The sequence below is a fragment of the Oncorhynchus kisutch genome, linkage group LG3, assembly GCF_002021735.2.
Source record: "Oncorhynchus kisutch isolate 150728-3 linkage group LG3, Okis_V2, whole genome shotgun sequence".
In the NCBI taxonomy this organism is placed as follows: domain Eukaryota; kingdom Metazoa; phylum Chordata; class Actinopteri; order Salmoniformes; family Salmonidae; genus Oncorhynchus; species Oncorhynchus kisutch.
The window spans coordinates 22,589,439-22,612,710 of NC_034176.2; the positions used below are offsets into that span (position 1 = coordinate 22,589,439).

Consider the following 23,272-nt stretch of genomic DNA (forward strand, 5'->3'; position numbering starts at 1 on the left):
TTAAGCAAATGTTAACTCCTTAACTTATTTAGGCTTGCCATAACAAACGGGTTTATTACTTGACAATTAATTAAAAATGAAAAGCTGAAAACGGACATTCTGGGCTATTGTTTGTAGGCCAGTGAAATAAAAATGTGGAAAACTTCAAGGAGTGTGAATACGTTCTGAAGGCACTGTACATATTGGATATCCACTGAGTTGCTGGACAAATGACCTATAGTACTTATTTGAAATATGGGTTTAAGCTATATTTCTTGAATTGTTTATTTGAAATGAAATCATTACATTAATGCCAAACATGCCAGATTAAAATACTTTATACACATGAACATGTTGATGCAGTAGTCATAGAAAATATTGTAAAAAGGAGAGCGTGTTGTAATTACCAGTACAACTTATAGAATGGACAAAGTCTGAATTTGAAAAAAATATGTAATTAATAAATAATGATGACTTCCAATCCGACAGACTACTACACCAGAATATTAGATTAAGAACCTGAACTGACAAACCACACAAACTAGATTGTGTCCAAAGCATATTTTTTATTACATCCTACGCATTCACCCAGCATGGCTTGGAAACAGACAATAAATACATTGACAGTAAAAGGCAGAAAAGGGTCAAAACAAGATATGGCAAAACAGTCACAGCATCACAAACCATGACAGAGTGCATGCATACTTAAGTTTGCTTTGGTACTAAAAGGTCTATGAGAAATAAATATAAAGGCATTAAAATTCTGATTACAAGAAAGACAGAGGCTTTGCATTGAGCAGAGTAGTCTGACTAACTCCTGCCAGTAGCACATGTAGCAGCCTAGGTCCTGTCTTGAAGACACAGACTATCACAGAAAAGACAACATCGGATCAAACAATTAAACTAAAAACATACAAAGACAACTGAAGGAATAATGACATGTTAAAGAAACAGAACAGCAAAAAGAGCTAACTAAAAAAAGGGACACAAATGGGAATATAACTCACCACAGATACTTAAATAATAAGTTACAGTTTTGCATGCCAAAATGTTTGTTCTGTGTAAGATCTGGCTTGTCCTCTTCAAAATAAGTGTCCTAAGCGAACAGGCAAACTGGAGTGTGGACATTGCAGTGTGTCCAATACATTCTATGAGTTATAGCAGATGGACACAGCCTCTCTCCCATTATTTTAAGGCAGTTAGTAAAAGACTAGGAGTGCTTCAAATCGGAGCTGTATGAGTGCTTCAATTTCTGGTTAGTCACTAAGCAGGGCATACGGCCATGAAATGTTTCAGTGCCAGGTAGTGGTAGAGGTGTCCAGGAAAATGACAATATAGGAATGTGGACTAACGAGAGGTGCACAGGGTGTATGGAATGTTCCACATAAAAATAATGGATTTGGGATAGATGTCTAAAACAGGTGCAAGTGTGTGGGCAGGCTGTATGAAGCTTTTTCCACAGCTGTGAAAGGTCACCAAAGCCTGAATAATACAGGGCATTTCAGTAAGTAAAATACCTTACATTTCAGAATTTTCGGCCGAGTTGTGATGGTAACTATTCCTCCGTATTCAATGTTGTGCATTTGCCTTCATTTTCACCAATGATGTAATGCGGTCCGTGTGCGTACAGCATGTGGGTGTGTTTGGTTGAATTTGTCAACGTCAGCATGTTTGAAGGCATGTGAGTGTAATGTTGCAAGCGTGCATCTTTCAATTTATTTCTTTAGCTGAGCAGCTCCAGGTATGTGACAGGAACCTTCCCTTTCTGGTTCCCTCTCTCTCCCACCAGCCAGTCTGAGTCCATGCCTGGCACTGTGTAAACTGTGATTAGCTGGGAAAAGACAAAATAATAACATGCACAGAGTGTACAAAATATTAAGAACACCTTCCTAATGTTGAGTTGTGCCACCCCCCCTCCCCCAGAACAGCCTCAATTTGTCGGGACATAGACTCTACAAGGTGTCAGAAGCGTTCCCCAGGGATGCTGACCCATGTTGACTCCAATGCGTCCCACAGTTGGTTGAAGTTGGCTGGATCCTTAACTTAGTGATGAGCTTTGAGGGCACTATGGTGTTGAACATTGAGCTGTAGTCAATGAACAGCATTCTCACATAGGTGTTCCTTTTGTCCACTTGGGAAAGGGCAGTGTGGAGTGCAATAGAGATTGCGTCATCTGTGGATCTCTTGGTATGCGAATTGGAATGGGTTTAAGGTTTCTGGGATGATGGTGTTGATGTGAGCCATGACCAGCCTTTCAATGCACTTCATGGCTACAGACGTGAGTGCTACGGGTTGGTAGTCATTTAGGCAGATTACTGTGGTGTTCTTGGGCACAGGGAATATGGTGGTATGCTTGAAACATGTAGGTATTAGACTTGGATGGGTTGAAAATGTCATTGAATGGATGCCATTCAATCTTGGTCCTGTATTGACACTTGTTTGATGGTTTGTCGGAGTGCATAGCGGGATAGAGTCCTGCTCCTTGAAAGCGGCAGCTCTACCCTTTAGCTCAGTGAGGATGTTGCCTGTAATACATTGCTTCTGGTTGGGGTATGTATGTACTAGAGGTCGACCAATTAAATCAGAATGGCCGATTAATTAGGGCCGATTTAAAGTTTTCATAACAATCGGAAATCGTTATTTTTGGGTGCAGATTATTATTTTTTTACACCTTTATTTAACTAGACAAGTCAATTAAGAACACATTCTTATTTTCAATGACGGCCTAGGAAGGAGGCAGAACAACAGATTTTTACCTTGTCGGCTCGGGGATCCAATCTTGCAACATTAGTTAACTAGTCCAACGCACTAACCACCTGCCTCACGAGGAGCCTACCTGTTACGCGAATGCAGTAAGCCAAGGTAAGTTGCTAGCTAGCATTAAACCTATCTTGTAAAAAACAATCAACGACTGACGTTGCTCCAATCTGTACTTAACCATAAACATCAATGCCTTTCTTAAAATCGATACACAAGTATATATTTTTAAACCTGCATATTTAGCTAAAATAAATCCAGGTTAGCAGGCAATATTGACCAGGTGAAATTGTAATTTCTCTTGCGTTCATTGCATGCAGAGTCCGGGTATATGCAACAGTTTGGGCCGCCTGGCTCTTTGCGAACTAATTTGCCAGAATTTTACGTAATTATGACATAACATTGCACAACCTTTAATGTAAGAGGAATATTTAGACTCATGGATGCCACCCGTTAGATAAAAATACATTTGGTATGAGGCGATAGTTTCCGGATTTGACCTAAGGCTCGTATTTCTGTGTGTTTATTATAGTTAAGTCTATGATTTGATATTTAATAGAGCAGTCTGACTGAGGGGTGGTAGGCAGCAGGAGGCTCGTAATAGTCAAAGGTATATGGTTTAGAGAGAAATAGTTGACGCGTTATAATTCCTGTAATAACTTGCGACTGAACTTGAAAGGGGTTCCTTCGTTATTTTACCGTTCATGTCTTCCATAGAGAATGTCTTGATCTACTTCAAATAAGGTCTGTGTTTCGTGCAGGTTTAAACCGCCTCGGCGTTTTGAGACCCGTGTAAATCTCACTAGGATAAGGTAACTTTTGTCAAAATATTTTCAGAAATCCACTCTACAAAAAAGATCTTCGCTTATATTTAGCCAATATTGATCAGAGTTACCTTGTCCTATGGATATCTACACAGTTATAAAATTGGCAAGGTGGTGTAAGCCTACACGAAACAGACCTTATTTTAAGTGAATCTAAAAATATCCTATGGAATAAATGAAGGAACCGCTTTTCAGATTTTGTTAGAAGGTGTCATGGGAATTATGACTCACACTTTGGTAGTCAATTCTTACCATGTCCATTATTAAAATAGGATTTCCTGCATATAGAAAGTACAGTTTTTGTTTTCAACATTCATCACAGGTAACTTAAACTCTATTTTTATTCAAACAGTTGAGAGTATTTGTCTCCTAAGCAGACTTCAGTATCATTGTCACTTCAGAGCTGTGTGTGTGTGTTTTACAGATGGCAGAGAAAAGCAGAGCACCAGTGTGGGACTATTACATGGAATTGGCACCAGGGAAAGCAAGGTGTCTATTTGTGATAAAGATGTAAGCATGGGGTCAGCAACAGCTAAATCAAAAAATACCACCAACCAGTGGAATCACCTTAAGAACACCCATCCAAAAGCCCATAATATGTATTATATTAAGTTAAAATAAAAGTGTTCATTCAGTATTGATGTAATTGTCATTATTACAAAAAATGTGTATATACAGTGGGGCAAAAAGTAATTAGTCAGCCACCAATTGTGCAAGTTCTCCCACTTAAAAAGATGAGGCCTGTAGTTATCATAGGTACACTTCAACTATGACAGCCAAAATGAGGAAAACAAATCCAGAAAATCACATTGTGGCTGGGTCTTTCAGCATGACAATGATCCCAAACACACCGCCCAGGCAACGAAGGAGTGGATTCGTAAGAAGCACTTCAAGGTCCTGGAGTGGCCTAGCCAGTCTCCAGATCTCAATCCCATAGAAATTATTTGGAGGGAGTTGAAAGTCCGTGTTGCCCAGCAACAGCCCCAAAACATCACTGCTCTAGAGGAGATCTGCATGGATGAATGGGCCAAAATACCTGTAACAGTGTGTGAAAACATTGTGAAGACTTACAGAAAACGTTTGACCTCTGTCATTGCCAAAGGGTATATAACAAAGTATTGAGATAAACTTTTATTTTCCACCATAATTTGCAAATACATTCATTAAAAATCCTACAAATGTGATTTTCTGGATTTTTTTTTCTTCATTTTGTCTGTCATAGTTGAAGTGTACCTATGATGAAAATTACAGGCCTCATCTTTTTAAGTGGGAGAACTTGCACAATTGGTGGCTGACTAAATACATTTTTGCCCCACTGTATATATACATTTAAAAAAAATCGTTTGATTAATCGGTATCAGCTTTTTTTGTCCTCCAATAATCGGTATCGGCGTTGAAAAATCGTAGTCGGTCGACCTCTAGTACGTATGGGCACTGTGGGGACAACGTCATCAATGCACTTATTGATGAAGCCAGTGACTGATGTGGTGTACTCCTCACGCCATCGGATGAATCCCTGAACATATTTCAGTCTGTGCTAGCAAAACAGTCCTGTAGCTTAGCATCTGCGTCATCTGACCACTTCCATATTGAGCGAGCCAATGGTACTTCCTGCTTTACTTTTTTCTTGTAAACAGGAATCAGGAGGATAGAATTACAGTCAGATTTGCCAAATGGAGGGTGAGGGAGAGCTTTGTATGTGTCTTTGTGGAGTAAAGGTGGTCTAGAGGTTTTTTCTCTCTAGTTGAACATGTGACATGCTTGTAGAAATGAGTTAAAACAGATTTAAGTTTTCCTGCATTAAAGTCCACAGCCACTAGGAGCATCGCCTCTGGATGAGCATTTTCTTGTTTGCTTATGGCCTTATTCAGCTTGTTGAGTGCGGGCAGTGCCAGTAAATAGACAGATACTAAAAATATAGATGAAAACTGTCTTGGTAAATAGTGTGGTCTACAGCTTATCATGACGTTGTCTACCTCAGGCAAGCAAAATCTTGAGACTTCTTAAACATGATATCACGCTGTTATTGACAAAGACTTATTGACAAACCGCTCGTCTTACTGGGGGTAGCCGTTCCGTCTTGCCGATGCATGGAAAACCCAGTCAACTGTATATTATCCATGTCGTCGTTCAGCCACGATTCGGTGAAACATAAGATATTAGCATTTTTTACGTCCCGGTAGGATAGTCTCGAACGGAGCTCATCCAGTTTATTCTCCAATGATTGCACGTTGGTCAATGGGACGGATAGTAGAGACGGGTTACCCACTTGCCGACGAATTCTTACAAGGCACCCAGAACTGCGTCCCCTGTATCGGCATCTCCTCTTCATGCGAATTACGGGGATTTAGGCCTGGTATCAGCAGTAAATCCTTTGCGTTCGACTCATTAACCTTTTGTGACTAGGGGGCAGTATTTTCATTTTTGGAAAAATAACATTCCCGTAGTAAACGGGATATTTTGTCAGGACAAGATGCTAGAATATGCATATAACTGACAGCTTAGGATAGAAAACACTCTAAAGTTTCAAAAAATTTAAAAATATTGTCTGTAAGTATAAGAACTGATGTTGCAGGCGAAAGCCTGAGGAAAATCCAAACAGGAAGGGACTCTTATTTAGAAGGCTCTGCGTTCCTATGCGTCCCTATTGAGCAGTGAATGGGCTATCAACCAGATTACTTTTTCTATGGCTTCCCTAATGTGTCTAGTGTCACAATACATAGTTTCAGGCTTTTATTTAGAAAAATGAGCCTGCACGTCAACATTGCGTCAGTGGTCAGCTGAAGTCTCTTAGAGTGTTTGGTGCGTAAAGGACAAATGCGGCCATTGTTTCTCTCTATCCTACTAAGAAGCCACCAGTCCCGGATGATATATTATCGAATAGATATTTGAAAAACACCTTGAAGATTGATTATAAACAACGTTTGCCATGTTTCTGTCTATATTATGTAGCTAATTTGGAATATTTTTCGCCGTTTGTGACTGCAATTTCTCAGCCAAACGTGAAGAACAAACGGAGCTATTTCGACCTACAAAAATATCTAACTGGGAGTCTCGTGAGTGAAAACTTCCGAAGCTCATCAAAGGTAAACTATTTAATTTGATTGCTTTTCTGATTTCCGTGACCAAGTTACCTGCTGCTAGCTGGACAAAATGCTATGCTAGGCTATCGATAAACTTACAAATGCTTGTCTAGCTTTGGCTGCAAAGCATTTTTTGAAAATCTGAGATGACAGTGTGATTAACAAAAGGCTAAGCTGTGTCTCAATATATTTCATTTGTGATTTTTATGAATAGGAATATTTATGTCCGTTGCGTTATGCTAATTAGTGTCAGATGATGACAACGGTCCCGTTCACGGGATGGGGTGTCACTAGAGGTTAAAGAAAAAATCTTTGTCCAGTTCGAGGTGAGTAATTGCTGTTCTGATATCCAGAAGCTATTTTCGGTCATAAGCGACAGTGGCAGAAACATTATGTACAGAATAGGTTAAACACAAAATAGCACTCTTGTATATTCCATCTAGTCCTAGCTGTTTCAAGACTGTAGACCGTTTCCTGCCCCCCACCATACTACATATTATAGCACTGCACGGATACACCTGATTCAACTAATGACGGGTGTGCAGGTAGAATTCTGTGTGTGTGTTTGTGTGCTCACCTCGTCAGCCAGTAGGGATAGCTCACTGGTGTCGGCAGCGTCATAGTCGTACAGGACCTTGGCCTTGCGTGTGCCTGTGGCAGGGGCCTGCACCTCCTCGATCTTCAGCGTGTCGGTCTCCACAGCGCTGGCAGGGTCCAGGGGAGAGGAGCCACCGGAGGCCATGGAGTGGCCTGGGTTACCAGCAAACGCATTGGGAAACCTGCAGAGGTTTAGGGAATGAAGACATTCATAAGGTACACAGCACATTCCCTGGGGAATAATAAGACTTTATTAACGGTTAACAAAAATATGTTGAGTAATGGTGAGTTCAACTGTAATTGTCATCAAATGTTACTTACACATCTCCATTGGAACTGAGAGCATAAGAGATAATAGTGGAGATGGTCATTGATAAACAGCTTACATCCATTTCAATAGCAAACACTGCAGCAAATAAAAGCCAGATCTAGACAGCCCAGCTAAGTATGCTAGTATGTCCAATATAAAGTTGTGCATCTACCCAGAGCCAGTCCTCACCTGTCCAGCTCTTTCTGCAGGTCCTGCATGTGCAGATGACACTGCTTGTAATAGGCTGTCTGTGCCTCCACAAACTCATGCAGGCAGCGCAGGTGGTTCACCTACAGACAACATACCCAAAACACATAACACAGTTGTTACTTGGTCCCCCTCAACATACCCTGTCCCCACCATATTAAAACAGTTTATACCATGGCATTGTTGAATACTCGTTTCTCATTGGCTTGAAGTGCATTCTGGTGCATGCATTATTTCCCTATAATGCACGGTATATCAGTACAGTAGAATTCAATAGCTATAGTTCAGTCTTACATGTTCTGTTTGAGCTGCTTTTGAAGGCAAAAGTCGAATTGAAAACATTATTGACACGGTTGAATTCGATTTTCAATATGTTCTTAATTCATAATAACAAGATAGGACTGATTGTTTGGTTAGCAAAAACCAGTAAGTATGTTTGGTTGCCAAGGCAACTACTGTAGCTATCTAGTAACCTTGCTACCTACTTTAGTGGATGTTGAACACATTTCTACCTGCAAATCTAAAAAATATGTTGCTGCAAATGTGTTAAATGATGGTATAAAGGGATAATCAACTCAGGGCTCTATGCATTTTCTGGAAAATAATGAAACTCTGTGGAAGGTTAGTCCACAGCGCACTAACACACCTTCCACATCATTCATTATTTTCCATAGAGCCCCTTATTGATTATCCCTAACTTATTACCTGGTAAACAGTGCATATGCTGAAGAGAGTGGCCATGTGTAGTGGTCATGTTGGTCCACTCTACAAGTTTGACCTCATGACTCACGTGTGTACTGCTGATGCCCTCCAACAGGAGCCGTGTGACCTCTGCCTGTCTGTCAAACTCTGTCTGTGCCACTCGAAGCTCATGTTCTGCCTACAGAACAACCAAAACAAACAGAGAGCAGTATCATGTAGTACTACAGCCCCCATTTTCCATTATCAGCTGTTTTGTTCTTGTGAACTCTGAAGGTGATAACTTGTGAAAAGAGAGACACTTTACCTAGAAACAAAGCTCACTAGGAGTAAAGAGATTACTTATTTATACAGTACAGGAGGAGGAGGGTGTCCAAACATGTCATACTCACTTTGTCCACCTCCTCGCTCCAGAGCTGAAAAGCAGCAGGGCAACAAGAGAGGGGGAGTGAGAGACACATTCTGATGACATCACAGGGGAGACACACACATTCTTAGATTGGATTGAGACTGATGACAGTAAAGAAATAGATTTTCAACCCAGGGGTGCATTCAAAAGAAAGCATATTCCAAATGTTTTGGTCCTGCATTCAGAGTTCATTTTATTTGGATCAATTGAAGTATAACACCTTTGAAGTGCTTTCTTTGCCCTACTTTTGGTCATTGTGCCTGGGAAATTAGACTGTTGTCTGTGATAAGTCAAGTACCACATAGATAATGGATTACTATATTACTATGCCGGAAACAATCTGGTGATATGAAGAAATACCATAGAATTTGTAAAGTGACAGTAGGCTACATGTACAGTGTTAGAGTAGAGTGGACTGGCTGTTTAAGCTCCTTACCGCAGATGCACTGGCAGAGAGGACATAATTTCTGGGCCTGGTTTCCTGAAAATCAGGCACAGCCTACAGACACGGCAGAGCAGTTTACACATACAGTATGGTGTGCACCAAACAAACACAAAAGGACAAACAAAACCAAAAGTATAAGAGAGTCATGTGACAGGGACGCACACATAGCAAAAACTAAACCCTTTGTTATTATCTTGATATGAGACGTCTGTTCTGCGAGCACTGGCCAATCAAAGACTGCAGTGCTCTACGCTGACCTTTTTTACAAGGAGCACGTGTGCGCGCCTAAGTTGAAAAATTTTTGTGCATACAAAGAAATGTAGGAGCACAATTAAAAATATTTCAGATATTAAAGCTAAAATCCTTACTTTTTCTAGGCACACTGGTGTTCCAATATAAACATTCCAGGTCCCAAAGCAAAATATTTAGGCACATATGTGAGTAAAATGGTCCCACTGTAGAGCCCTGGAATGGTACAAATATCTTTCTTCACCTTCATATCAGTGAACGCTGCTGTGGAGAGGACTGTTCATAATAATGGCTGTACCGGAACGAATGAAATCAAACACATGGTTTCCACTTATTCTGCTCCAGCCATTACCACAAGCTCGTCCTCCCCAATTAAGTTGCCATCAACCTCCTGTGCTGCACATCTACTGCCTGGAGTCCCAAGGCGTGTTAGACTAGAAGGATGACGACCATGCAGCATGTGTAAATAAACACAGCAGCATGAGAGATGTGTACACAGCCTGTCATTGTCATAGCCCTTAAAGACAGCCATCATCTCATTCTATCCCCAAACAAACCATGTGCTGGATTTAAAACCAATATGTGTGCAGTAGCCTATAGATTGTGTAGCCTACAGTATACCTGGAGAATAGCTCTGGTCACTGAGGTTAATCTATCATATATGGAGCATGGAAGAAGAAACTGTAAATGTTATGTCTGGGACTGGGTGATAAGTTGGTTTGATCTTTTATGTACAGTTTCTGTAAAATGTTGAGGTCTGTGGAAAATAATTTCCTTTTCAGAGGGCAATACATCTATCTAATCGAATACAGTAAATGACAATTGACTTCTTAATCATTACATTGGGATGGCCAAATCCTAATGTAATTAAAGTACTTCTAAAATACAAATATTTTGCAGGAAATAAATAAGTACGCAGAACAAACATATTTTGAAAAATGTGCATGCCTTCATGTGGCAATCACCATGCATACAGGTTTCAAAAGGTCTGATTTGAAATGAGTCTACAATCAAAATAAAATGTGTTTACGGAGTTCTCTGTATATCGGTTTATTTAATCATGCTATCAAGAAAACATACCGTATCAAATGAGATGTTTGACCTGAAGGAAAAAAACAGCCATACAGCTTAACATTTCAAATGCTCTCACTGAGAGTGGGAGCTGGGAATGTGATGTGGAGGTAGACATTCACTGGACATGGTATAATTGGGCAAGCATGTTACCAATCAGAACTTTTAAACCAAGTCATCTGTACTCACATGGGACAGGGCCATTCCTCTCACTACTGGTCTCAAAAAGCCCTTTGTGATTTAATAGGAGGATGAACTTGGTAATTGGATGCAGTTAGTCACGTTGCACCCATACACTGGTCCAATTTAAAGACACTTCTGTTCCATTTTACAAATGATTTTGTGTACTACTCAGTTGTGCTGTCTCTAGGGCAGTAGTATTCAAAGTCGAGGTTGCAACCCCACTGGGAACTGCAGTGGGTTCCCCAATATGTATGTATGTATATATAGTGAAATTGGAAGTTTACATACACCTTAGCCAAATACATTTAAACTCAGTTTTTCACAATTCCTGACATTTAATCCTAGTAAATATTCCCTGTCTTAGGTCAGTTAGGATCACTACTTTATTTTAAGAATGTGAAATGTCAGAATAATAGTAGAAAGAATGATTTATTTCAGCTTTTATTTCATTCATCACATTCCCAGGGGTCAGAAGTTTACGTACACTCAGTATTTGGTACCATTGCCTTTAAATTGTTTAACTTGAGTAAAATGTTTCAGGTAGCCTTCCACAAGCTTCCCACAGTAAATTGGTTGAATTTTGGTCCATTCCTCCTGACAGAGCTGGTTTAACTGAGTCAGGTTGTAGGCCTCCTTGCTCCCACATGCTTTTCCCGTTCTGCCCACAAATGTTCTATAGGATTGAGATTAGGGCTTTGTGATGGCCACTCCAATACCTGGACTTTGTTGTCCTTAAGCCATATTGCCACAACTTTGGAATTATGCTTGGGGTCATTGTCCATTTGGAAGACCCATTTGCGACAAAGCTTTATCTTCCTGACTGATGTCTTGAGATAATGCTTCAATATATCCACAATTTTCCTTCGTCATGATACACAACATGATGCTGCCACCCCTGTGATTCACGGTTGGGATAGTATTTTCGGCTTGCAAGCCTCTCCCTTTTTCCTCCAAACATAACAGTGGTCATTATGGCCAAACAGTTCTATTTTTGTTTCATCAGCCCAGTGGACATTTCTCCAAAATGTATGATCTTTGTTTAAAGGCAGAGTCAACTTATTATATGTAAACTTCTGACCCACTGGAATTGTGACACAGTGAATTGTAAGTGAAATAATCTGTCTGTCAACAATTGTTGGAAAAATAACTTGTGTCATGCACAAAGTAAATTGACCTAACCGACTTGTCAAAACTATAGTAACACGAAATTTGTGGCGTGGTTGAAAAATGAGTTTTAATAACTCCAACCTAAGTGTATGCAAACTTCTGACTTCAACTGTATGTATGTATGTATGTATGCAGTCAGTACTGAAAGTATTCAGACCCTTTACTCAATACTTTGTTAAAGCACCTTAGACAGCGATTACAGCCTCGAGTCTTCTTGGGTATGACGCTACAAGCTTGGCACACCTGTATTTGGAGAGTTTCTGCCATTCTTCTCTGCAGATCCTCTCAAGCTCTGTCAGGTTGGATGGGGAGCGTTGCTCGATCGGGTTCACGTCCGGGCTCTGGCTGGGCCACAAGGACATTCAGAGACTTGTCCCGAAGTCATTCCTGTGTTGTCTTGGCTGTATGTTAAGGATCATTGTCTTGTTGGAAGGTGAACCTTTGCCCCAGTCTGAGGTCCTGAGCAGGTTTTCATCAAGAATCTCTCTGTATTTTGCCTCAATCCTGACTAGTCTCCTAGTCCCTGCCACTGAAAAACATCCCACAGCATGATGCTGCCACCACCATGCTTCATCAGCCCAGAGAATCTTATTTCTCATTGTCTGAGAGTCCTTTAGATGCCTTACAGCGGACTGTCGTGTGCCTTTTACTGAGGAGTGGCTTCCATCTGGCCACTCTAACATAAAGGCCTGATTTGTGGAGTTGTTCTTCTGCAAGGTTCTCCCATCTCCACAGAGGAACTCTGGAGCTCTGTCAGTGACCATTGGGTTCTTGGTCACCTCCCTACCCAAGGCCCTTCTCCCCTGATTGCTCAGTTTGGCCGGGTGGCCAACTCTAGGAAGTCTTGGTGGTTCCAAACTTCTTCCATTTAAGAATGATGGAGGCCACTGTGTTCTTGTGGACCTTCAATGCTGTGGGAAATGTTTTTGTACCCTTCCCCAGATCCGTGCCTTTGAACTAATGTCTCGGATCTCTACGGACAATTCCCTTGAGACACTATTTTGCTGACATGCCTAACCAAATCACAGACTCCAATCAAGATGTAGCAACCTCTCAGGGATTATCAATGGAAACAGGATGCACTGGAGCTTAATTTCGAGTCTCATAGCAAAGGGTCTGAATACTTATTTACATAAGGTATTTCTGTTCATTTTTTCTAACTTAGCTGTTTTTCCTTTGTCATTATGGGGTATTGTGTGTAGATTGATGAAATATTTTAATCCCTTTAAAAATAAGGCTGTAACTTTCCGAAGGCACGGCACACACACACACCACACAGATGTAAAAATCGTAATTTTATGATTGTGTCATTACATTTGAGGTGGGGTCCCCAGAAATTCTGATGGTAAAAAAAATGGGGTCCCTGCTGAAAAAGTTTGAATACCACTGCTCTAGGGTCATATGGGTTTGCTCCAGTGTACCATGCCACAAGATCCTTTCACTTTCAAAAGAACGTGAAAGTCTTCTCTCGCTCTCTTGGCTTCTCACATGCGTTCAACTGGATTTCAAAGTGCCAATGAGAAAATGGGCAGAGCATGTCAGAAAGAAAAAAGGGGGGGGAAATAACCAAAGTGGACAATATTTTACACTAATACTCACTTCTCCCTCACACTGTGAACATAATTAGAACAGAGATAATGTTAGTTAGCATTAGCAGTTCACGCTGAATTGGAGCCTGGTTACATGATGCAGCTGAACTGGAACAGGTGGAGGAGGGTAGACTCATGGCTAAATGATGCAGCTGAAGGGAAACAGGAAGAGGAGGGTAGACTCATAGCTACAAGATGCAGCTAAAGGGGAACAGGGAGAGGAGGGTATACTCACCGCAGCCTTGGACTCTGCTAATTTGGATTTCTTCAGCCGTGCTTTACAAGAGTCCAGGTCCAGTCTGCGGTTCTCCAGGAGACGCCTCTCTTTCTGAGACAGGGAGGAGAAGATCAGCAACTCTCTGCACAACATAAATGTAGCCTGTATATGTGGGGTTAAGTTGGCTAGGTCCTAAAACTCTGCTACATCCATATAGGAATAAGTAGAAAACTAAACCCCAAGGTGTTGATTAGCATAGTATTAAATCCTGGTCTACACACTGGTCTGCATGCAATCCCAAGATGTCCCTCTGAGGCCAGATAGCCAGACTCACTGAGATGGTCCTCCAGTCTCCTTCCAGAAAGTTCCTGAGTGGGGTGAGGAAGCCGATAGCGGAGGTCTGTAGGAACTCCCTCTGTACACTGCCCAGTCTCCTCTCACAATCACCTACTTTGATCAGGGTGCTACCTACAGCAGCACAAACACACACACAATATATGTGAAATATAGGCCTAGCAGTGACTTATTAACTATGAATGACGTATTACTTATCAGAAGAATACAAACAGACAAAGTCTAGACCAATAGGACATGGTAGCTCAATACAACCTGTAACAAACATTTAGGCTATTCCCATCCCAGTAATCTATGGCACAAACGCCCCTTCACCAATTGTCTATCAATGCCCTGATGAGCCTACCCCACAAAGCCTGCTGTTTAGGTGTAGTAGTGTAGATTCAGAGCTATCTAGATAGCAACACCCAGTGCATCAATAATGAATGCACTGCAGCTGAGATAGACCTTGGCCAACTACAATATACCTGTAAAGAGAGGGGGAGGGCCACACTGACGGAACCTCTAGACACGGTGACATTCTTGACATGACTTTTACCAAAACAACAAAACTCAACATTTTAACATTGGGGTTTCCCCAGATGTAAAACAGACTAGATTACAGACCTCAAGGGAATATCTAATGAATAACAACACAGAGCAATGATTATAGCATCAAAAAGGCCTATACTAGCAGAATTTGAAGTATGCAAATCTGTGTCAAACATGGACAGACCGCATTCTAATACTGAGGAAAGGTTTTTCTACACATCTTTGCTGTTCGAAAAACCGTTGAAATAGTGGCTCTCCACCCATCAACACGGAAGGCTGCATCACTAAAAGCCACCACTGAGAAACAGGCCACTAACGGCCTGATTAAAGCAACAGAGTGTTCATCTAGTAATAGTTGCTATGGCAGGAGAGGAGAGAATGGGATTGATTGCTCTTCCACGGTTCCAAAGATGTCTGACATTTATGCCTAGCTACAGAACAGAATAACCTGTGTACAAATGAATTCATTATAAATCAAATTATTTCAAAATCACTAAAACATGCCTGTTTCTCTCATGGAGGAGGGAATTACAGCGTATAAACATAACTTGCTTATTGTAGGCAGGTTTGGGGAGTAACGGAATACATGTAAGGGATTACAAAAAAACGGTAACTGTAATCCGTTACCACCAAAAATATTGTAACCAGACTACAGATACTTTTGAAAAACTAGATGATTACTTCAAGGATTACTTTTAAATTCAGAAAGGATGTTTGCAAAAAATGTATATTTGACACGTCTCTGTTTTCTCAATGACATTCAAACCAGCATTGAAAAAAAGGCGCAAGATTAAATTTGTTCCACCTGAGAGTCAGAGACCACTATGATGACACACCAAATGTGTTTGATGGATCGCGGGAAAAGAGCAGGACTAGGCTTTTGTAGGCTACAGTCCAAGCTATGTCTTCCAATGGTGCGACTGCTGTCGGCATCCAAAGTTTATCCAACTTGAATAAACGCTTGGAGGTAAGGAGGACAGAAGTATTGTAGTCTACAGCGATACGGATATCACTTATTATTGATATCTACATAGCACATTGACAGCACATTGACAACACATTTCGATTTGAGAACTAACATCCACAACAACCACAATCCGTAAGGCGCAAATAGCTAAATGAGAGAGCAGCAGTGTGATTCACACAATCTGTTACGAGCGCATTTTCACTGGCTGTTCAATGGTTTCAAAAACAATGATTGATAGGCAGTTTAAACTTCCTGAATTTAACAATATTGGGTTCAAATACACATTTAGATTTGAGAACTAACATCCACAACAACCACAATCCGTAAGGCGCAAATAGCTAATTGAGAGAGCAGCAGTGTGAATCACACCATTGGAAGACATAGCTTGGACTGTAGCCTACAAAAGCCTATTCCTGCTCTTTTCCAGCAATCCATCAAGCACATTTGGTGTGTCATCATAGTGGTCTCTGACTCGCTCAGGTGTAACAAATTTAAACTTGCGCCTTGAATCAAACTGCTGCTCTCTCATTTAGCCATTTGCGCCTCACGGATTGTGGTTGTTAGTTCTCAAATCTAAAATGTGTATTTGAACCCAATAATAGTTCAATTCAAGAAGTTTAAACTGCCTATCAATCATTGTTTTTGAAACCAGTGAACAGCCAGTGAAAATGCGCTCGTAACAGCTGCATAGTCCGGATCACAGCCTATTGAATAAAAGTGGGGCTTTTATTGTTCAATCGAATTCATGCTGATGTTTTATTTATTTATTCATAGGCCTAATGGACACATGCTCAAACCCTCACACATTTGATAGACTTAAAGGGGAAATCTATAGTTGCTACATCCATTTTTGGACTTAAATTATATTTATTTATGATAAAGACAATTGAATTGTATTATTATAAGTAGTAGAAAGCTATGGGTTTGAAGAAGCCTACATAACCAACCCATAAAGTAAAACGTAACATACATATATGGCCAGCTATGCAAACTGCAATAGATGTCGTTTAATTGGTAACATACATTTTTGCCTATTTCTAATGTCGCTTCAGGGGAAAGTAATTTAAAAGTAACTTAATGTAATCAGATTACATTGCTGAGTTTAGGCAATACAAAAGTTACGTTACTGATTACAATTTTGCACAGGTAACTGGTAACGGATTACATTCAGAAAGTAACCTACCCAACCCTGAGTATAGGCTACTGTATTTGTGCATTTTTATCTTGGAAAAAAGCCAACGTGGATTTATTGGCATGAGCTTTCCATTCCAAATTAGCTGAATTCATTTATAAAACAAATCCTAGCTAAACAGGAGGTCTGCAGAGCCCTAAATAAATCTGTACATGACCCATCACTCAGGTCTCTGTGACGAAGTTACATTTCTCCAACTGAAGGAGAAAAGCTCCACAGAGAGACAACCTAATAATCTAATATGTGCATAAACTTTATGCATTAAGGTTGTCGTTGCAGAGCCAAGCCTGCAGAGCCAACTCTGAACAACAGAGAGACAGAGAGAGACAGAGAAAGAGCACTATTGATCCTCAGAATTGCCAGTGAAGGTGATTTATTGGGCAGACAGATATGAGACAGGCTGGACCGCAGGGGAGTGAAGGGGCGGAAGGAGATTAATTGACTAATGCTCACAACAGCCCTGATCACCAATCTCACTGCTCACTCACTTTAGGGTAAGCAAAGGCTTTGGGAAGAGTGACACTACAAACTTTTGGACAACGAGCATAGAGTCTAGATATGGTGATGTTTTCTCACATGATATACAGTACCATCAGGAAGTATTCATACCCCTTGACTTATTCTACATTTGTGTTACAGCCTGAATTCTAAATGGATAAAAAAAATATAATAATTCACTGATTTAAGTCAAAAATGTAACTCGGCCATTCAGGAAGATTCACTCTTCTTGGTAATCAACTCCAGCGAAGATTTTCCCTTGTGTTTTAGGTTATTGTCCTGTTGAAAGGTGAATTCATCTCCCAGTGTCTGGTGAAAAGCATACAATCAGATTGTGTGTGCTTATCTCCATTTCATTAATTTTTTATCCTGAAAAACTCCCCAGCCTGCTTCCGCAGTAATGTGTTGTATATCACCACTGAGTTAGGAAGGACGCCTGTGTCTTTGTAGTGACTGGGTGTATTGATACACCATTCAAAGTGTAATTAATAACTACACCATGCTCAAAGGGATATACAATGTCTGAATTTTAAAAAAACTTTTCTACCAATAGGTGCCCTTCTTTGCGAGGCATTGGAAAATCTCTCTGGTCTTGTGGGAATCTGTGTTTGAAATTGACTGCTCGACTGAGGAACCTTACAGATAACTGTATGTGTGGGGTGCAGAGATGAGGTAGTCATTCAAAATTTATGTTAAACACTATTATTGCACACTGAGTTTGTCCATGCAACTTATTATGACTTGTTAAGCATATCCAGCTCAGTCTTCTCTACTTGTCCAAAATTGTCCCCAATAAACTTTGGCAAAAGAAACAATAACATCACCCTTCAGTTCTCTGTTAACAAGGCCTATTGCAGTTACACAACATCAATAGTGAACTTCCACTGTTTCTGTGTATCATTGTACTTTCACATGGTGCCCATGGAACTGCCCTATGCCATGTCACTAGAAGCTGCATCATTATCACTGGTTTGGGGGAATTAAACCATGCAACTAATTACCAAGCCCTTATAGGCCATGAAACAATACACCTGCTAGTTGTCTAATATTTCACCAGTCTTTTCCCATTCCAAGTATCCTCTGCCAATGGGTTCAGATAGAAAGAAAAACTCAACTGAATATAATTTCTAAGGGCTGAGCAGATATGCATTGCTCAATTCATTGCTTAAATGCAACATAGACATTAGGAAATGAATCTGACTGTCATTCCCTGGGGACATTTTCATCAAGACCTGTTACACATTGTCACAACAATGAAAGATATCTCTTGCATTGGTATTTTTGGGGGGTGGGGGCATGAAAGGTCATGTCTGATCGCATAGATACACTGACTACCTGAAACCGAAAGGCAAAAACTTCTGCGAAGCTAGCAGTGCCAGTGGCTATAGCTAACGGCACAGAAACCTTCCTCTAATATCTCACATTAGTCTGGCTATAGCACAAGCCAGAAAAGCTACCTAGCAGTATGACAGCTACTGCAGAGAAGGGAGGATAATTCATGTCGGCTTAACCATTGTTTTGTGTAGGATATATAAGGTATGCAACTTATTAAGCACATTTTCACTCCTGAACTTATTTAGGCTTGCCATAACAAAGGGGTTGAATACTTATTGAGTCTTGTAAAACTTTTACAAACAGCATTCCAATTTTACATTATGTGATAATGTGTATACCAGTGACAAAACATCTAAATTGAATCAATTTTAAGTTCAGGTTGTAACAACAAAATGTGGGAAAAGTCCAGGTCTGTGAATGCTTTCTGAAGGCACTGTACCACAAATGGGTCGAGCCATTCTTAGGGATTGCATGAGGGAGAGAGCACAGAGTGGAGATGTATTGAGTAAGATCATCAGGTGAAATGTATTTTCCAGAAAATCTCATTATTGGATTTGACTGGGGCCCAAGACACAGTCTCAGTTTCCTCTCTCAAATTGTATTATCACTTGCCAATCCTATACAAAAAAAAACAGTTCTATACCACCTGGAAAGACCATGTAGACCTACACAAAGCTTGAGTCACACTCACCATATGGAGTTCCAGGACCAAAATCTTTTGCTGCATCTTGCATGTAATGACCCAGCAGTTCTTCATTATTTGGTCTGGAGGGAACCGTTCTGTCAAGCTTCTCATACAGGAACTCCTCAATCCTGGAACCTGCAGATAGAAAGAACAGGCCTGCTTCAAGAGAGTACTGGCCAAAAATAGTCATCAAATGAAACTTGAAAATGGAAATTGGTGGGTGAGGAGAATGCCAAAGCAAAGTAAGCCAATGCCCAGTATGAGAATGTACAGTATTGTAATTCAAGATTGTGGGAATAAGGTGTTGAATGAAGTCATCATGGAAATAAATGTTATTTCACTCAGATAATGAAAAGAACTAGCATTGGTAGTAGGGCTGACTACATTAGGCGACTGGTCGATTATTTGGTCGACCAAGATGTTTTTTAGTCGAGCAGTGGCAAAAATATACTAAATAATTGTCACGAGACACATCTGATTCACGCCTGGCTGAGAGGACTAATCCATTGCGGAGGCCATGGGAATGGCACACCAGTAGTACATTTACCATTAGTTCCTGTCATTTCTAATCTACAATGTTTGCGTGGTTATGGTCATTTCTGTTAATGCATTCAATATATTATTATTATTATTATTACAGTCTTACCGTTGTCATTGTAGGAGTGGACACGTTGTTTGCAGAGTGCACAACCTAGGCTACACTTGTAAGAAAACATTTTGGTTTACTTCATTACAATTACGAGTAGTCATTTTATTCATTGTCTTTTGTTTGGAGTGCTCCTGTCAATCTTGAGTTAGGAAACGCACCCGATTACGCATATAGAAGTAGGACTAGTCTACATGGCCTGTGTGCAAATGTAGGACTGCATAGAAGTGTACCCATTTGGGGATCTGACACCATTTCTGATTGTCTTAACTCACCATCCCGGTGGAGCTTCTCAAAGTCATTTTTTCTTCACCTCAAAACAGCAAGTAAACAAAGTCTGTTTTTACATCCACTGAAAATGACAACAGTTCCTATATGTACCCTATTTGAAAAATATTTTCAGCTCTCTCCATTTCAATTACCACTCAGCATGAAAGGGGGGAAAAATGTCATGCTCTGATCTGGTGGAAACATAAAATAGGCCTACCTGATTACTTCTTATCCCTTGCGCAAAATAGCCTACAACTGTGTCCGTTTGGGGCAGGAACCTCTAAGAGGACACAGAATATTTTATATAATGTTGCAAGTTTGCTAGCACTAGCTTTGGGCTGGACCAAGTTAATACAATAGTTGATACAATGTTTCAAGTTCCTTGCAGATAGCCAATGTGATTTATAGGATATTTATTTTCATCAGAATATTCTCTACCTGCAGGCTGCAATGTTTTTATTTGTTGGCTTTATGTTGGCTATTTTTACATATTGGCAATAGAAGTTATTTTGATTTGTATCATTTTCATTTAGAATTTTGATTAACCACATGACATTGATTTTGAGTTATGAAGACTATTATAAATGAAATTAACGTGTTCCACAAAAGAACTGCCACGCAGATCAGTAGAAATGGTAGGATAACTTGGCACCCCAAAAAGAAAAGATTGCCGACCGCTAGTGTAGCCTATTACCGGCAACTTTAAGAGCTTAATGGCAGAATCTGCTAAGGCCAGCAGCAGCGGGAGGAGGCTTAAAGCATTAGACAAGCTCATTAGCCTACACATAGTTGATTTTATTCAAACACAGGGTGTGTCTATATATGGAAAAAAATACTAATTTTTAAATGTTGACCAATCGATTGGTTGAAAGAACAGATGACTCTCAGTCAACCAAGATTACATATTTTCTGGGACAGCCTACTTAGTAGAGACTAACATGGGAATTAATTTCTGCATGTTACCCACAGGCCCGCAGTGCTGAGTCATTGTCTGGTGTGGCTAACGGACACAGCTGTTGAGCTGCTCACTGATAAGTACTACTTGCGATAGAGGATAGGCTAAACAACAGGTTTTCACAAAAGACTGGTGCTTGAAAACACCCAATACAGCATCGTAACACTTGTCTGTTGAACTATAGACCACACGGATGAAAAGATTGCACGACAGAGATACTCACCAGTGTTGTCAACTGTAGCATGGAGAATCAGAAAGGCACAGGTTAGCACTCCATCACCATGTAACCTAACCACCATGTTTCACATTTTTTTTAAACTGATCTGAAGTTTTTGAAGCGGTTTTCAATTGTGTTTTTGGTTAACTATCCTGTGTGTTTGCATTAAGCAGGGAGTAGGGATGGGTGTTGGGAGTTGGAGGCCTCTGTCCTGATCAGTTCAGTTTGTATGCTGGGCCTTACTGGGGTTGGGCTGCAGCAGAACCTCTGTCTGCCTGAAGATTTTCTCTGTCCAGTTTTTAGTGGAATCAGCACGGCTGAGCAGATTCTCAAAGTGGGCATCCAGCTCAGTCTTCTCTACCTGTCCAAACTTTTCCCCTGTGAACTTTGACAAAAGAAACAACAGCATCAACCTTCAGTTCTCAGTAAACAAGGCCTATTGCAGCAACTCAACATCAACTTTCACGTGGTGCCCATGGAACTGCCCTATGCCATGCCACTAGAAGCAGCATCATTATCACTGGTTTTGGGGATGCACTTCATGTCATGGTCTCCTCATAGGCTACTGGAAAGCATACAACTAAATGCCAAGTCCTCATAGGCCATGAAACTATACACCTACTAGTTTCCCCATCTAATATTTCACCAGTCTTTTCCCATTCCCAGTATCCTCTGCCAATGGGTTCAGATACAAAGATAAACTAAACTGAATGCACTTTCTATTGGCTGAGCAGACATCCATTGCTTTATGTGCAACATAGTCATTAGGAAATCAGTCTGACTGTCATTCCCTGGGGAGATTTTCATCATGACCTGTTACACAGTTACAATAATGAAAGATATCTCTTGCGTTGGCATTTTTGGGGGGGTGAGGGCGCGACCCCATAGATACTGACTGTACCTGACACCGAAAAGCAGAGTTTTTCGAAAACATAACTATAGTAGATCGCGAAAACATAGCTACCTAGCATCAAGCTAGCAGTGCCAGTGGCTATAGCAGACGGCATAGAAACCTTCCTCTAATATCTAGCTAATGTACTGGCAAATATGCTAAATCATATGTAATGAGGCCTCCAGTTTTTACATCTGACCACATAGACACACTGACTGTACCCGAAACAGAAAAGTAAATAGTTTTTTTCAAAAACATAGCTAAGTTAGATAGCGAACGTTTGTTAGCCAAAACATAGTTAGCTGTCGATAGGCACTGGAACTGCTAGCTTGATGCTATAGCAGACGGCACAGAAACCTTCGAATATCTAGCTAAAGGACTGGCAAATATGCATAAATCAGATATATAATGATGCTTCCAGTTTTTACTGAAGCCAGACGCTAGCTAACGTCAGCTAGCTAGTTATCGAACATTAGCTAGCGAGCAACAGTATACAGTAACTTTAGTAACGTTATTTAGTACATGTATTGGAGACACGAAATACATTTAATGTCAAAAATAGTTAGATGAGTTACCTGTATAGCTCGAGTGAAAAAAATTCCTGCATCCGAAGCTAATTTCTTCACGTTGAAATCCATGTCAGTAGTATCTGACTAAACCAACGACTAAGGTTAGCGATATTAGCTAGTTAGCTATATATGATGAACAAACACAGTCTCCACGAGAGTTCACGGCATCAAGCTAGCTACTGCATGTCCAGTCAGGGACATAACGTTACGTTGCCCAGTCAGTGACAGCGCTAGCTCGGTTCTGTCACTGTCAAGCAATGTGTCCCTCCCTGGTATTTACACATCGTCCTGGAATCATTACTTCTAACCTTTATCGTTTGCCCATACTACAATTTATGCAGCGTATGGTTTATTATGCAGTTTTTATTATTGATT

General features: G+C 40.5%; 1 protein-coding gene across 5 annotated transcripts; it reads right to left on the minus strand.

Annotated features, from left to right (window-relative positions):
• Positions 1–525: 525 nt before the first annotated feature.
• On the minus strand, positions 526–23,251 carry LOC109877936 (endophilin-B2). 5 transcript variants are annotated; one of them, XM_031819108.1, is made up of 13 exons: positions 22,904–23,251; positions 21,680–21,821; positions 19,355–19,483; positions 14,121–14,254; positions 13,805–13,897; positions 13,580–13,591; positions 9,302–9,364; positions 8,849–8,872; positions 8,548–8,637; positions 7,740–7,840; positions 7,562–7,576; positions 7,221–7,422; positions 526–1,810 (listed from the first exon to the last, which is right to left on the minus strand). In XM_031819108.1, the coding sequence occupies exons 1-13, from the start codon at positions 22,964–22,966 to the stop codon at positions 1,703–1,705; spliced, it is 1,176 nt and encodes a 391-aa protein (XP_031674968.1). In that variant the 5' UTR covers positions 22,967–23,251; the 3' UTR covers positions 526–1,702. The 5 variants fall into 5 exon arrangements, with proteins under 5 accessions (XP_031674968.1, XP_031674970.1, XP_020325771.1 ...); XM_031819110.1 differs by lacking the exon at positions 7,562–7,576 and adding an exon at positions 21,443–21,454; XM_020470182.2 differs by lacking the exon at positions 13,580–13,591.
• Between the last annotated feature and the right edge of the window lie 21 nt (positions 23,252–23,272).

Bases quoted from the DNA above. Each gene is read 5' to 3' on its own strand.
- LOC109877936 (XM_031819108.1), bottom strand. From the start codon at position 22,966: ATGGATTTCAACGTGAAGAAATTAGCTTCGGATGCAGGAATTTTTTTC. The intron at 19,484-21,679 runs GTAAGGCCCAGC...TTCTATCTGCAG, and splicing joins TCTGCTGCAGCCCAACCCCA to GTTCCAGGATTGAGGAGTTC. The intron at 8,873-9,301 runs GTAAGGAGCTTA...GCTGCTTTTCAG, and splicing joins TCTCTGCCAGTGCATCTGCG to CTCTGGAGCGAGGAGGTGGA.